This window comes from Mustela putorius, unplaced genomic scaffold (genome assembly GCF_011764305.1).
Source record: "Mustela putorius furo isolate JIRA1106 unplaced genomic scaffold, ASM1176430v1.1 tig00000081_pilon_pilon_pilon, whole genome shotgun sequence".
NCBI classification, from domain to species: domain Eukaryota; kingdom Metazoa; phylum Chordata; class Mammalia; order Carnivora; family Mustelidae; genus Mustela; species Mustela putorius.
In genome coordinates, this window is record NW_025421272.1 from 1,276,867 (window position 1) to 1,292,188 (window position 15,322).

The 15,322-nt window shown below is 44.1% G+C and overlaps 2 protein-coding genes across 18 annotated transcripts in view; one reads left to right on the forward strand and one right to left on the reverse strand.

The window, feature by feature from the left end:
- The window catches only part of EIF4ENIF1 (eukaryotic translation initiation factor 4E nuclear import factor 1), a 44,833-nt gene extending 39,451 nt beyond the window's left edge, over positions 1-5,382 (reverse strand). For 5 of the 7 annotated variants that reach the window (XM_045066922.1, XM_045066883.1, XM_045066850.1 and 2 more), the window contains exons 1-2: positions 5,063-5,193; positions 3,992-4,114 (exon numbers count right to left, since the gene is read on the reverse strand). In XM_045066922.1, coding sequence (XP_044922857.1) covers positions 3,992-4,087 — 96 coding nt within the window. In that variant the 5' untranslated portion in view covers positions 4,088-4,114; positions 5,063-5,193. Of the gene's footprint in view, positions 1-3,991; positions 4,115-4,765; positions 4,914-5,062; positions 5,194-5,267 lie in introns of those variants that run through there. The other 2 variants (XM_004766369.3, XM_045066784.1) reach the window with 2 other exon arrangements.
- The window catches only part of SFI1 (SFI1 centrin binding protein), a 98,072-nt gene continuing 87,155 nt past the window's right edge, over positions 4,406-15,322 (forward strand). For 4 of the 11 annotated variants that reach the window (XM_045066398.1, XM_045066657.1, XM_045066695.1 and 1 more), the window contains exon 1: positions 5,535-5,678. The gene's annotated coding sequence lies outside the window, so the exon portion shown is untranslated. Of the gene's footprint in view, positions 4,471-5,528; positions 5,788-10,073; positions 10,233-14,770; positions 15,078-15,322 lie in introns of those variants that run through there. The other 7 variants (XM_045066474.1, XM_045066441.1, XM_045066598.1 and 4 more) reach the window with 7 other exon arrangements.

The window sequence follows — 15,322 nt, forward strand, 5'->3', positions numbered from 1 at the left end:
TGCCAGTTGACGCCTCCTGGCGTTTCTGAGCAGCTGAAACTTTGAGATTGTATAATAATTTCTCATACCATAATTCTGCCTTCCCAAAAAACATCCTTATTTTTATATTAGCTTAAGAAGTTTGTTGCAAAACATGTCCCTGAAATACCACCTGTCAGAGGTTACTTCTCAACTCAGTTTTTGGAAAATATCTATGAAGTTACCAAATGAGATCTCTTGTAGAGTTAAACCTGACCATTTGGCTACTGACTTCAACCCAAGATTTAAATTCTATTTTTCTATTTCCTCTTTTCTCAAGGCTGGACTCCAATCTTGCAACTGATTCTCTCCAAGAAGGCTAGAAGGAAACAAATCAGTCCATTTTAGGTGCTTGTCTATTTTTTTTTTTTTTTTAAGGTTTTTAAAATGGTTTTAAAGCAAAGACACAGGGGCACCTGGGTGGCTCAGCTCAGGTCATGCTCTCAGGGTCTTGGGATCAAGCTCCACGGGCTCCCCTCTCAGTGGGGAAATTGTTTCTCCCTCTTCCTCTGCCCTCCCCCGACTCATGCTCTCGCTCTCAAATAAATCTTAAAAAAATAAATAAAGCAAAGACATAAACATGGCTGTATCACTGTGACTAACTGCCCATCAGCTGCAAATTAGGGTGGACTCCTTTGAAGAGCTGTATAGACACTGATAAAAATGGTGCCAATTTATAACTAATCAAGGTAACACATGAAACTAAGCTCAAATAACCCAATGCCTACTTTTTAGCCGGTAGATTTAAGGTAGATGATTAACACTGCTCAGTATCAAGCTGAATGTTATGGGTATTCCCTGCTTTTATTTATTTATTTAAAGATTTTATTTATTTGACACACGGAGAGAGATATCACAAGTAGGCAGAGAGGCAGGGGCGGGGGGGCGGGATTGGAAACAGGCTCTCCGCTGAGCAGAGAGCCCAATGCAGGGCTCCATCCCAGGACCCTGAGATCATGACCTGAGCCAAAGGCAGAGGCTTAATCCTCTGAGCCACCCAGGTGCCCCTCCCTGCTTTTATATACTGCTCAACTGGTAGGTGATAATACTTTTTAAGTAATCAGTGGCAAGACACAGGAGCAAAGGAGGAACAGCACCAAGTCTGTATACTCTAAAATCAGTCCGTACACTCAAAGAAAAAGAACACGGATCTGAATAGTGGAACAGTCCAAAGCATTTTTACTCTGTATTTGAAGAAGTAAATGGTATCACTAATAGCAAGTACTACACAAGAACTGGTAAAACAAGGACCTCTGATGAAGGTAAGCTGGTGGGTCCCAAAGTTTTTCCATTAATAAACATGACCGCCTCATCTTGTTTTCTAAACTGATGGTCCTCAAGCTTAAATCAGTCAAAATTCCCTGAAAGACTTAATACATGTGGATGTCTGGGTCCTACCCCTAAAATCTGATTTAATACCACTGAAATGGGACCTGAGATTTTGTAATTCTAACTGGTTACTAGGCGGTACTAAATGCTAGTTTAGGGACTACTCTTTGAGAACCACTGTCTAAAAACACTTTCAATCCATGATTTTGTGCTGAGGTCCCACTCTGTAGCCTCCAAAGGTCCTTCAACATAATTCGATCACTTTATAAATGCCACATTTAAGTATCACCAGAAAGAATTTTTGGTCTTAGCAACTTGGCCTGGCAAAATGAACCTGAGTGGGCTTTTAAATTAAGAGCTCAGACTCTCAGGATAACAGGTGCCTATGATAAATCCACTTACAACCATCCCAACTAATCATCACTAAGGCCTAGGGGTAGGCCTGAAAGTATCTAATATGATTCTAACTTGACTTCCTGAGACATTCATGGAAACACAACAGATACCAATGGAAACCTAGAGAGTAATTATGCATCTGAGTTGCTTGACAACATCAAGACCATAGACCAAGTTTTCCAAGGAAGACTAAAGCCTTGCTACTCAAAGTATGGTCAGTGGACCAGCAGTATGGGCACCACCTGCAAGCAGGTTAAAAAGCTAGATTTTGAAGCCCACTCATGATCTAACAACCAGAACTCAAACTTCACAAGGGTTCACAGATAATCCCCAAACATATCAACATTTAGGAAGCTGGAGTAAAGAATGACATAACACACAGGAGACTCTGATGTTAACTGAAAAGCACTAGGCCAAACTCCTGGATTACTCCACCCTCATGGAAAAAAAACCCTAGAATTCCGAACAGACTATTAATGTTATCTCATAAAACAAATGAGTGCTAAACTAAGAAAGGTCAAAGTTTAAGAAGCCCTCTCATCTGGTGAATGTGTTTTTTTGATCTTGTAGTAAACATCCCATGTTTACCAGTTTTCACAAAGCACATAACTTATTAAAAAAATCACTAAGGACAACTTCCTTCTCTTCTAAACTTTCTAGCCCATGAACTTGAAGCAGCGGAAACACTACTAAATGCCTTTTTTTACGCCAATAGTTTAATCTTAATATGGAGATAAGGAGTAGGATGGCTCAAGTATTATTCCAGTTGTGCAACAGACCATTTATTATAGTTCTCAGAACACAGGGCTGTTTCAAGCTTTCTTCAAAGAGAAAGGCTGTTTGCCTCAAGTACCACATTACTCGAGTATAAGAAACGTATGTATGAAAGCACTACCCAAATACTGCCTAAACATGATTCTAAAATTGCCATTAACTAAATCTTCTCTAATGGAGTGGACAGTAAACCAACTTCCAACTAAATCTGGTAGAGAAGACCATTAAATCTAAGCTCCACTGTCATTAATTTAAAAGATGCTTTTCTTAATCATTTCTTTGAGGCACATTTATCTAAGTATGACAGAATTCTAAAACTAGATTATCAAAAATGGACAATATTGGGCTTCTTAATCTTTAGACACACGTAAGTTCTAGCCTAAGAAAGACCAGTATTATCTTCCCCCAAAATGACTTAAACTAAATATGGCTATACAGAAAGATGACATATACATGCCATTCTCTGATCAGTTTGAGAGTGACACAAAAGCCTCTCTGTGTGGACTCTACAAGCAGGATACCAGTAAGAACTTTTATTCAAAAAGTGCTAGGAGAACTAAAATCACAAAAGCTTATGAAAGCAGTTCAAATTAGTTCCCCTTCATTTAATAAGCTTTTCTCCATTCAGAATTCACCTGTCAACATTTTAGACAGTGAATTTAAGTTGTGAAACATTATTCAAGTACCCTCACGTTTGAGAAAAACTACATTTGTGGAGATCAAATCTGAATCAAATGCCATCTTTTTTTTTTTAATGCTAAAAATGAATATTGCTCTGATAGTACAAGACACTTTATCAAGTAGGTCTGAGCAGTGGCACTAGTACACAAACAAGGCCTGACTTCAAATATTAACCAGTCAGTATTCTGGTAAGTCAGGGACAATAACCACATCAGAACCCCTGACTGGGTTCATACTCAGGAAATAGAGATAAGAGACCAACTAGAATATGACTCTTCCCATCAGAAGTCCCAAGCACATTTTTTTGTACTCTGCCCAATACATTTCAAGGAATAAGAAATGAATTCACACCTCAAGGAGTCTGTCAACCCCTTCAGAAACACCCAGAGGCCCACAAGATACTGAAGCAACAACTTCAGTAAGTACAGGACCTTGAGTGATTTGCATGCCAGAACTGGAATGCTTATTCTAGAGCATATAAGTCAGTAACATACCAGATACACACAGTTGTTGCAGAACATGTGTGCTAACATATGCTGATCCACAAATTCATATGCCATATGAGCCAATATTTCCTCTACCCAAAAGCTAATTTGAAGCAAATTCTAGTTTAAACTGCATATTCACACTTGCAGAAAAAATTCAAAGCAATGCTTTATTAAATCTAGTTAATATTTAGTCTATATAGTCAGAATGAGACTTCCACTTTAAATAACACTAATGAAATACCTACACAATGTTACTAATCTCCCCATCTATAAAGAAACACTATTTCATTAGTAACAATACTTACTTTTGTATAGCGATGCGGGGATTTGGAGGCTGGTTGCTTCTTCAGGTCAAGGAAAGCATCTCCATTTTCTGTTTCACCCAAACTTCTCCTATCCATGGCTCCTTGGTCTACAATTCTTTGCACCTGGAAGATCAATCAGCAAAACTGTCAGGGGGAACAATATATTTTGAGAAGTCTTGACCGTTTAAGACACCGAAACTCTTTAATCTCTTAAAATGACTACCTTTAAAAAACAAAGCCTCACCCAACAAAACCAGAACCCATTTGGAAATAGAATGACTGGGTTTTTTTTTTTTTTTTTTAATCTCTTCTAGTAATGTGCTCTAAGAATCGGAAAGGTTAAGGAAAGCCTAAGTGGAAGGTACCCAATCAGGGCACAGCCTTTAAGCAGCTTTAAGACAAAAAGAAACCAAAATTAGTCATTGCCACCCATGAGGACCGTTCAGACAGTAGTGGGGAAGTTTCCCGAGTGGGGGCAGGTAGGAGACTGGTTGGGGATCCGGGAAGTCGGACTGTGGTATAGTGCCTGTCACTTGCCAATGGACGGCGCCAGCTGCCCCTTGTTATCCAGGGGGCAGGGGCTGGGGCCCGAGCGCCCCTCACCCGGCCCGCGGCACCTGTGGCCATGTCAGGGGCGCCGGCGGCAAGGAAAGGGCGAATGCCGGCTCCAGCTCGGAAACTCGTCTTTCCCGGGCCGCGACCCCAACCCCCGGACTCTCGCGCAGGCCCCAGCCCAGCGGCCTCCTTCGGAGGAAGGGCGGGGACTATACTCACGGAGGGGAGGCGGGCCGGAGGGAGCGGGGAGGCCGAATTCCCCGGCCCAGACGCTCCGAGCTGGAGCCGGCGCAGGCCCGCCGCCGTCCGCCCCGGCCCGGCGGCTCGGGCCCCGCCAGCCCGCCCGCCTGCTGCCCGCCGGCCGCCCCGCTGGCCTCGCGCCCCTGCCCGCCCCCCGCGCGCACCCCGGCGCTCGCGCTCACGCACGCGACCCCAGGAGCAGCGCGCCCGCGCCCCTGCCCTCCCTGCGGCCCTGGGCGCGAGGCGCCCCGGCTCCCGCTGTCGCCGGGCTCTTACTCGGTGCCTCCGCCGCTCGGCGGCCCTTCGCCCCGGCCGCCGGTCCCCTCCCTGCCGCCGGTGCCGATCCGAGGGCTGCTCCGCGCGGCCTTCGCTCTCGCCCCCCCACCCGTTCGGACTGTCTCTCTTCAGCCGCCGTAACCACGGCCCAGCCCTCAGCCCCTCCTCCCAGACCCCCTCCCCCTTAATAACTCCCTCCACGCACCCGGGCCCCAGCACCGCCTTCGCCGCTGCGCGCCCGGAAGTGAGGTGACCGCGGCGGTGCCGGGGGGAAAAAAGACACATTGCGGCGCGCTCCCCGGACGCCGGCCCGAGCGTGCGCCCGGCGGCGGCGAGGCGGAGGCGGGAAGGAGATGGCGGCGGCGGAGAGGGGGCTGGGGCGGCGGCGGCGGAAGCCTTTCCCGGTGCGCGCAGGCGGTCGTCCCGGGCAGCCCTGGGGAGGACGCAGCGTTCCCACGCGTGCTTCGGGGCGGGGCAGAACAGGGCGGGCGGTGCTGTAGCCTGCGGTACGCGCCTGGCAGCTGTCTCTGGAAGGCGGTGGTACCAGCGAAAGCCGGGGTCCGGGGTCCAGGTCCGGGTGCGACTTGGGGAGCGCGTTGACTGCTGCGTTTGCACGGTTCGCGACGGCGGGAAACGCGGGGCTTCGGCGGTGGCAGTCTGAGGCGAGCCTGGGGGCTTTTGAGCCTGGCGTTTGTGGGCTCGAATCTCAGGTTTTATCATTAATGGTGTGATGTTGGGCAAAGCCCTGACTTGAGTTTTCTCTTTTCTTTCTAAAATGGCCCCTCTTTAAGTGTGTGTGATTCTGTTTTGTTGCATTAACAAATTTGCCACGATTGCTTTAGATTGAGCTAAAAGTGACTGACAAGAGTCATTGAAAGGGTTTTTTGGGTTTTTGTTTTGTTTTGTTTTTTTCCCGCCCATAACCGGAATCTTTCCATAGCCTGCACGGGAAGGGCAAGTACGAGTGTATTTGGGTGAAAATGAGATAGCGAATGTGAAGCGCAGAGTACACATTGGCGAGACTGGCAAATGAGAGCACAGCAGTGCAAACATACTTTCCCTACTCTAAGAAATGAGAGTAACTGCCGTGCTGGGGAAGAGCCATCTGTAAAGGTTTGACGAAGATCACCTGTGAGCCGGGTCTGCAGGAATATCCCCAGCCCCAGTTTCCGTCCCGTGCTTCCTCCTGGGGTTGGTGTGAAGTCTACCTGGGTGTAGAGGGAAACGCAATTTTTTTCGCTAAAGGGTAGTGAAGTCTACCTTTCTTTGAAGGGGCCTGCTTTCTTTGAGTTTCACTATTAGAATAAGGGGATTGGGCATTGAGTGATCGCTGAGTTCCCTTCCTGTAAGTCTTGGCAACCGAGATAATTAAGAAAACGTTTTTCTTTTTGTCTGTAATATTGAATAAAAAAAATTTTTTTAAATAAAATGTATTAACTGTCTGGGAGCAAGAGGCAGAGGGAAATATTTGCAACCCAGCTCTGCCACATCCTACAGGCTGGGGCAAATTAGGCCAGTTCTTTATCCTTAGCCTTGGTTTTCTAATCTGTAAAATTGGAAACATGATAATCCAACTTGATAACAGAGGCTGTTATCAAGATTAAAAAGGATAACGTGGGTAAAAAGCCTTATACAACCTTCATGAAGCTGCTGGTTTTTTGTTTTTGTTTTTGTTCTTGTAAGGCCTATTCAGAGGCACATGGTAGGTAATCACACCATGCTCATCTTAATATTTTAGAAATCAAGCTGCTTTTGGAATCAGGTTCTTCCTAAGGTTGAGGATAATGGTATAATCCTTTCGCTATCAAGTGTAATGAAGAAGGCCCATTGCTTGAAGCTCTTATATTCTGATTCTGCCACTTGGTGTGAAATCTGAGCCAGTCATTTCATTTCTCTGGACCTGTTTACTCCTCTGTCAAAAAGGGATAGCAGTACCTACTTTTCAGGCTTGTAGTGGGAATTAGTCATCTATTGCTGTGTGATAAACCACCCCAAAACTCAGTGGTTTAACTCAATATGTATTTTGCACCTAAACTTGCACTTTAGGCCACTTCTAGCTGGGGTACCTGGTTTCTGCTCCATTAAGATGGGTAGAAGGCTTGCACCTAGGATCATTTAATGGCTTGCTTACTCACATATTTGGTGCTTGATGGCGGCTCTCAGCTGGGTCTCCTGGAGCGGTTGGCTGGGATGTTTATACATGCACTCTCTCTGGGGCTTGAGCTTTTTCTCACAACATGGTGGCAGGATTCTGCAGCAGCCAGTTGCTGAATTGTCCTTTCCAACCTAGCCTTGGAGTCCGTGTTCTTCCACATGCCATAATCTATTAGAAAAAAGTCACTAAGGGACGCCTGGGTGGCTCAGTTGTTAATTGGCTGCCTTCCACTCAGGTCATGATCCCAGCTCCTCTGATCAAGTCCTACATAGAGCTCCTTGGTTGGCAGAGAGCCTGCTTCTTCGTCTACCTCTGCCTGCTGCTCCCCTGCTTGTGCTCTCTTTTTCTCTGACAAGTAACTAAAATCTTTAAAAAAAAAAAAGGACGGGTGCCTGGGTGGCTCAGTGGGTTAAAGCCTCTGCCTTCAGCTCAGGTCATGATCCCAGGGTCCAGGGATCGAGCCCCACATCTGGCTTTCTGCTCCCCGGGGAGCCTGCTTCCTCCTCTCTACCTACTTGTGATCTCTGTCAAATAAATAAAATATTAAAGAAGTCACTAAGGGAAGGAGACTTAGACTAGTTTTATATAAAAGTGTCAAAGAATTCGTGGACATATTTTTAAATGACCGCAAGTACACAAAATCTGCTCAAGGCATTGTAGCTACTATGAGAGAGGCCTGGCTTGGAGCTAATTTCCCAGGCCCTCAGGTCTATCCTAGTTGGGATGCACGCTTCCACCAAGGTGTCCTTTAGTGTCGTGTAGAACCTTGGTCTCAAGTCACTTATCTCCCAGAGACTCAATTTTTCCTGTGAAAGGAGATGCAAATTAGCACCTGAGAATAAAAGTAATAATTTACTAAGGGAAGGTATCTATGAATGTCTTCCTCCTGTGTCATGCAAAACTTAGATGCTTGCAAATCCTTGTTTCATTGTAGCTTTTGAGTATTCTCAGTAAGAATGATAATTTGTAATTCTAAATGCCCATTTTGGAATTAATGAATTTTCAAATACCGGTATAAGAAGTTTCTTTGAGAGAGTAAGAGAAATTATTGACTCTTGTTCTTTACTAAATATTTCTCAGATCTTAGTTTAGGTTCAGTTGTTCGTTCAAAGTTTGGCATAAGGGGACTCAAAAGTTCAGTCAGTTGAGGAGTCCAAGAGCAGTAGAAAAGCAAATGAAAATATAAGAAACCTAATAATTCTGAGAGCACCCTCATCTCAGAAGGTTGGGATTACACCTCAACTAGTCAGTGTCTCCCTAAATGGGCTTTTTTCCTGTTCATTTTTTCTTGCTATAAGGGTAATCCCTGGTTCTAAGAAAAGATTTCAACAGTTTCACAGGTGTGTGGCATCATGTACTCAGTTTAAGGACTAAAGAAATTAAGGGACTTTTAGAAACACTAATTCTTCAAAGAGCCTCTACCCTTTCTGGTGCTTTACATGCTTGATTTCATTTATGCGAAGTACTTAAGACAAAACCAACTGAAATCATTAAGTGCTGCTGCACTAGCTGTTGTTAATCTATACTGTTCTAATCTTGACTGACAGGAATAATTATTTGCATTATAACTCAAATGAAAATGCCTTTCATCCCTTCCCAAATCAGTCAGAGTTGATGGTAGTAAAGGTACATGACAGGAATAAAGCATCAGCAAATCACCTAGAAAGCATAAAGTACTTATAAGAAAGACTAATTTGACAGTAAATATTAGTGCTAATTAGGGATTTAAAACTCACTAGATTAGTCATCCCTAAAAGATTGGTTCCCTTGTCCTGCTAAAGTGGAACTTTTCCTTTTAAACACCTGGTGTCGTTTTTTTTTTTTTTTTTAAACACAAATTAGCATATGGAGAAAATGGAAAATGCAAACTACCTGTGTCACTTTAATCCTGGGACACCCAACAAATTATTTTACCTCATAATTGTAGTATAAAAATTGCAGTATAAAAATCTTTCGGGGTGCCTGGGTGGCTCAGTTGGTTAAGCGTCTGCCTTAGGTCATGATCCCAGGGTTCTGGGATCCAGTCCCACATTGCGCTTCTTGCTTATTGGGGAGCCTGCTTCTCCGTCTTCCTGCCTTTCCCCCTGCTTGTGTGCGCTCGCTCACTCTCTGACAAATAAGTAAATAAAATCTTTAAAAATAAAAATAAAAAATCGTTCAAGCATTTAAGTACATAACGCTTGCCTTTACTCTCTACCAGAAGTCTTGTGTGCTTTCAAATGTTTTACAAAGCACAGGAGAAAAGCCTCACCTACCTTCCCTTACCCCTATTTTCTAAAAGATGTTAAGAGATTTTTAAAAATTTATCGACCATTTACTAACAATTAGTGCTTGTTAACTACATTTTTAAGGGGAAGGTTCACAGAAGATCCCAGCCTGGGGTAATTCAAATTCGGGGACACGGAACAACTTCCTTGTCCCTCAGATTGACAGCTTCTCTGGTCCCTGCATGCGCGTGTTCCACGCTTGCACCGGCTGGGAACCATGGAGAACCAAGAGCCAGAGAGATTCACGCAGGAGCCTGGAAATGGGGCTAAGGAGGACCTTCGTCTGCGTGGGCCTCCAGACTGGAACCTCATCCCTAGTCCTTGCCGCGCGAGGTGTAGTTCGGAAATTCGATTCGAAATGACTCCTACTCCTCTTGTCTAAGAATGGCTGTAGGAAGCTAAGCTCTAGTGGGCCAAGGAGGCCGAGAGCCCTCCTCGGGGTTGTCCAGTTCTTCCGCGGACTTTGGGGCCAACTCAGCTTAGCCAGCCCCCCGTCGGCTGCCGGAGGGAGGCGTGCCACCTATCGGACTGAGGCTGCGCGAACTCTAGAGTCCGGGGAGGGGCGTCTCACACGCTCGCCGAGTCGCCGTGGAGACGGGGGCGGGGCTGGCGAGAGACACAGGCGCCGACACGGGGGAAGTGCTGAGGCAGGTGTTGGGTCCCGCGGGTCAGAGGACCGCTGGCGGCGCGTGTGCCTACTCCCGCTGGGACTTCGCGAGGCGGGAGGCCAGTGTGCTCAGCTTGTCAGGTATGAGGCCCAGTATATTGTTTCCAGCCTGTAAGTGCCTCGGCCTCTTCGGTTTGGAGTCCAGCGGCAAGCGGACGTCCCTCGAGCTGGACCCCGTGACTCTTTTCTCCAAGCCTCCGCTTCCTTGTCCAGGAGTGCAGGCGAAGCTGCCTACCCACAGACTGTGATCTGGGAGTGGAAGAGGTGTGAAGAGAGTGCAGAGAACTTTCGGAGCTCTTCTTCCTCGCCTGGCGCGGTGCTTCAGTCCTTCTTGCTGGGTGCTGCTTCCCTTCAGCATCTAGTCGCCCGGAGGCCACCGGGCACCGCTTACTCCCGCGCGTCTGGTGCTGCAGGCGGGTATCGGTGCCTGCGTCGATGCAAGGCTCGTGCGCGGATCCGAATCAGGAGTTTCTGGATCTCTCCAGCGTGGCCAGCTAGGGGCGAGTGTGCACAAATCTCGGGGGCCTCATCTGAATCCAACAAGGCAACAACAGCGAAGCCTCCCCAGCAGCGGGAGATAAATGCTTCGTTTTTATCTCATGGGTGGCCATTCAGGTTTCTTGTCAACCTGTACAGATGCATAGTAAATATTTGTTGAACGAATGGTGTTAGGGACCTGCGTACCAGTCCCAACCCTACCACTTAGCTAATGACTTCAAATAGATAAACTTCCTCAGTCTGAAAATCCTGTTCAGGTGTTTGTTAAAAGGCAGCTTATTAATGAAAAATGCATAGTACTATGTATACCTGACACAGAGTAGTACCCTCTCCATAAGTGGTTTTTTCTTTTTTTTAATCTATTCGTTATAGATTTCATGGTACCCGCCTAAATGACATGAAAGTATGAGGCTTGGAGGTGTCAGAGAAGGATTCCTGGAAGAAGTAGTTGAAACTGTTTGGGGGCTTAAAGATATCAATTTAGGTCTTTCCTTCCTTTTCTTTACTATGATCGTTGATTTCTCCGTCATTGTTAGCAGCTGCAAAATGCTGTAGAAACTTATTTAATTTTCCAAGTTACCATACATGATTTTAAAAGCCAGTATTAAAAGCTTATAATAGAAAATAGCCACATGCCCCAGTTATAATTTACATTATGCCAGCTGTTTCTCCTGATCTTTATAAGTTGGAAGGAAATATCTTTATGGGCAATATCTCCTGATTTTTTAGTTTTACACATAAAAGGTCCACTGTTATTCATGGAAGATAAATACTTAGCTTACAGTTTTCCTTCCATCCTCTCACCAATGTGATTATGTATTCATTTATTTTTAAATTAGTGGTCAGTGTTTTATAACATTTCACAGCTATACCAAGCAGAGTATAGCAACTGTTTTTTCTTGTACATCCTATTATTCTATTATTTTCTCATTTGCCTAGCATTCAGGCCCAGATTAAATTTTCTTCTTGAATGTAACAGCATTTCTCAGATGCCCGCCTATTTTTTTTTTTTTTTTTTGCAAAATTACTCTCAAAACTGTCCATTTCATCTTTTTCTTGGAGATCCTTCTCTGCTCTAAAATGATCTGGTGGCTCTATGCCTGCTGTCCTCAGTTCTAATCCTGAAACTTCTTTTCTCATCTATCATGGGATTTGCTTCTTTTTGCTATTCCCTTATGTTGAATTTGCTTTTGCCTGGGTTCCTTTCCCCCCCTCAATTTGCTTCCTTGGTTTCTGGGATACATTTTCCTTTAATAACTACTGCTTCTACTTGTTCATCTCTTCCTTTTCTTCTTTTAACAGTTTTATTGCAAAATAATTCACATAGACAATTCACCAATTTAAAGTGTTCATTGCTTTTAATCAGTTTTGCAACCATCACCATAATCGATTTTAGAACATTTTCTTCACCCTGAAAAGAAACCCTTAATGTTAGGAGTCACTCCCCATTTCCCTTCAATCCTTCCAGGCCCTAGGCAGCCAGAAATTTACTTTATGACTCCGTAGATTTATCTGTTTTGGACATTTCATATAAGTGGAATCATATGCTATATGGTCTTTGTGAATGGCTTCTTTCCCTTAGCATGTGCCAGAATGCATCCATGTTTTAACATGTAATAGTACTGCATTTCTTTTTATGGTTGTGTGATATTTAATTGTATGGATTGTATGGATATGCATATTTTGTTCATCCATGAGTTAGTGAACATTTGGGCTTTCACTTTTTTTGGCTATTATTAATAGCCAAATTAATATTATTATTAATAATGTTGCTGTTAACATTCATATACAAGTTTTTTTTTTAATATTTTATTTATTTGACAGAGCGACTGAGTGAGAGGCAGAACACAAGTAGGGCAAGTGGGAGAGAGAGGAGCAGGCTTCCGGCCAAGCAGGGAGCCTGATGGCAGGGCTTGATCCCAGGACCCTGAGATCAGGACCTGAGCTGAAGGCAGATGCTTAATGACTGAGACACCCAGGTGCCCCCATATACAAATTTTGTATAGACATTTGTTTTAAGTTCTCTTGGCTCAGTTGTGGGTATCCTTGATCTCAGTTCAGGTCTTGATCCCAGGGTTGTGAGATTGAGCCCTGTCTTGGGCAACGAACTCGGCATGGAGTCTGCTTGAAATTCTCTCTCTCCCTCTCCCCATCCCCTGAGCTGAGATCAAGAGTCCGACACCCAACCAACTGAGCCACCCATGCAACCCCCCAAAATATGAATTCTTTAATAACTCATTAAAATATTATTTTTTTAAAGATTTATTTATTTATTTGACAGGCAGAGATCACAAGTAGGCAGAGAGGCAGGCAGAGAGAGAGGAGGAAGCAGACTCCCTGCTGAGCAGAGAGCCTGATGCAGGGCTCCATCCCAGAACCCTGGGATCATGACCTGAGCCAAAGGCAGAGGCTTAACCAACTGAGCCACCCAGACACCCCTAAAATATTTTTTAGATTAGAAAAAATTTTAAGTTTAAGTTTCCCTGATTGTTTAGCATTTTTTGTTTGAGAGTTAGTTTGTAGTTAGTTAAAATGAATATCCAAGGTCCATACATAGCCTTTGATTAATCTACATCTTAAGTGTCTTTTAATGTGTAAGTTTCCCCCTCTTTCTTTTGCTGTTTATTTGTTGAGGGAACTGGGTTATTAGTCCTGTGACATTTCCTACATCATTGATTTTGCTGATTGCAGAACCATTTTTATTTGTTCCCTGTATTTTTTACAAGTTGATACTTAGTTGTAGATGAGGTCTGAAGATATTTAGATTCAAGTTCTTGGTAGGAGTACATTACAGGTCGTGGATTTCCTCAGATTTCTTTGTTTGCTTTGGTCTCTTTCTTGCTGGAGGTCACATCCAAATGTCTTGAGTCTTAATTATCCATTCATTCTTAAGTGCCAGCAACTGAGAAATTAGTTAGAAGCTCCCAGTGTCAGAGCAGGACTTGTAGATTTGTGAGCTTCTCTTTAGGGACAAGCCTGCTTTTTCATTGAGGGAGATGGCGCACAGATGTGAGAATCTTGAGGCTTTTAGTTCTTAGCTTCTTCTGCAAAGATACTTCCAGTCCCCTGATGGAGATCCCAGTCAAGCTGCCAGAATTCTGGAAGCGGGGTGTGGAGAAGGATCTGGATACCCTGCCTAGCAGGGTTGGGAAGGAGACTGGGGCCCCTAAATGCTCACTATGTAGACTTCCATTCAGTCCCCTCATCTGTGGCCTGTGACTACAATTCTAGGAGCCATTCCTTGTTCCTTCTAGTTCTGAGCTCTCCTGCAATTCTGTGGGCCTGCTTCTCATCCGTATCCCACTCTAGGTATTCCAGAGAATCACTATAACAAGACATAAATCCAAGACAGTGACCCATTTATTATAGCAGTATTGAATCAAAAACCCCAGTTTGATTATCCTTTAATTTATTTACTGAAATAGTCACTAATGGCGACCTTTGTTACTTAGAGTGTGATACCAGAAAGAGGAGGAGAACAAATGTTTGATCTCAATAAGGATTATTCATTTGTATGGATTAACTCTCTTTTCCTGCTAATTCCTTCTCTGATTGTCATTGAAATATGTGACCTTAGTTATGAAGGGTGATTTCATTCTTTTAGAATAGATGTCTTACTATAAATGCCTCACAGTTACTCACAATTACACATAGTACAAGTGCACCCTTCTTCCACCGTGCACTTATTACTCCTTTTTCTTTCTACTAGAATTTGTTTCCAAAGACTGCTCTGACAAAGTAGTATACATTTGGTGGCTTATAAACAACAGAAGTGTATTGTCTTATAGCTCTGGAAACTAGAAATTTGACATCAAGATGTCAACAGGGCCATCCTCTTTCTGGAGGCTCTGGAGGAGGATCTGTTCTGTGCGTTTCTCTTAGCTTCTGGTGTTGCCAGCAGTCCTTGGTGTTCCTTGGCCTGTGGACACATCATTCTAGTCTCTGCTTTCATTATCACATGCTGTTTTACCTGTATGTCTGTCTTCACATGGCATTCTCCTTTCTGTGTGTATCTGTCCCTGTGTTTCATCTCTTCTTCTTTTTTTCTTTTTAAGATTTTATTTATTGGAGAGAGAGAGAGCCCACAGAAGAAGAATGAGAGGTAGAAGCAGACTCCCTGCTGAGCAGGGATCCTGATGTGGGTCTTGATCCCAGGACACCTGCAGCAAGACATTGTTGCCCAACCACATTGCGCAGTCCCTCTTCAACAGCATCTTCATGAACTTGTGCTTCCTAGGCTTCATGGCATTCACCTACTGCATGACCCAAGCAGAAGGCAGCCGCTTAACCGACTGAGCCACCCAGGCGGCCCTCATCTCCTTTTTTTATAAAGATGCCAATCATACTGGATTAAGGGCCCGCTTTACTCCAATGTGACCTCATCTTAATCACATCTTCAAAGAATTTCCAAGTCAGGTCAATTAATAGGTACTCCGGGTTGGGGGACACAATTCAACCCACAACATTGCTATCCAACCCACAACATTGCTATTCTTTGCACTAAGAAATAAATAAAAACTATGTTGCTTATTTGGTTCATGATGAAAATTACTGGTAGAAATTATCACCAAATGCAAATGGAAACTGTACACAGTAATTTACTATTGACCAAAACTGCCCAGAGATTCATAAAGGTAACATTGACAACCAAAAAAATTAATCTAGGCAAAAAA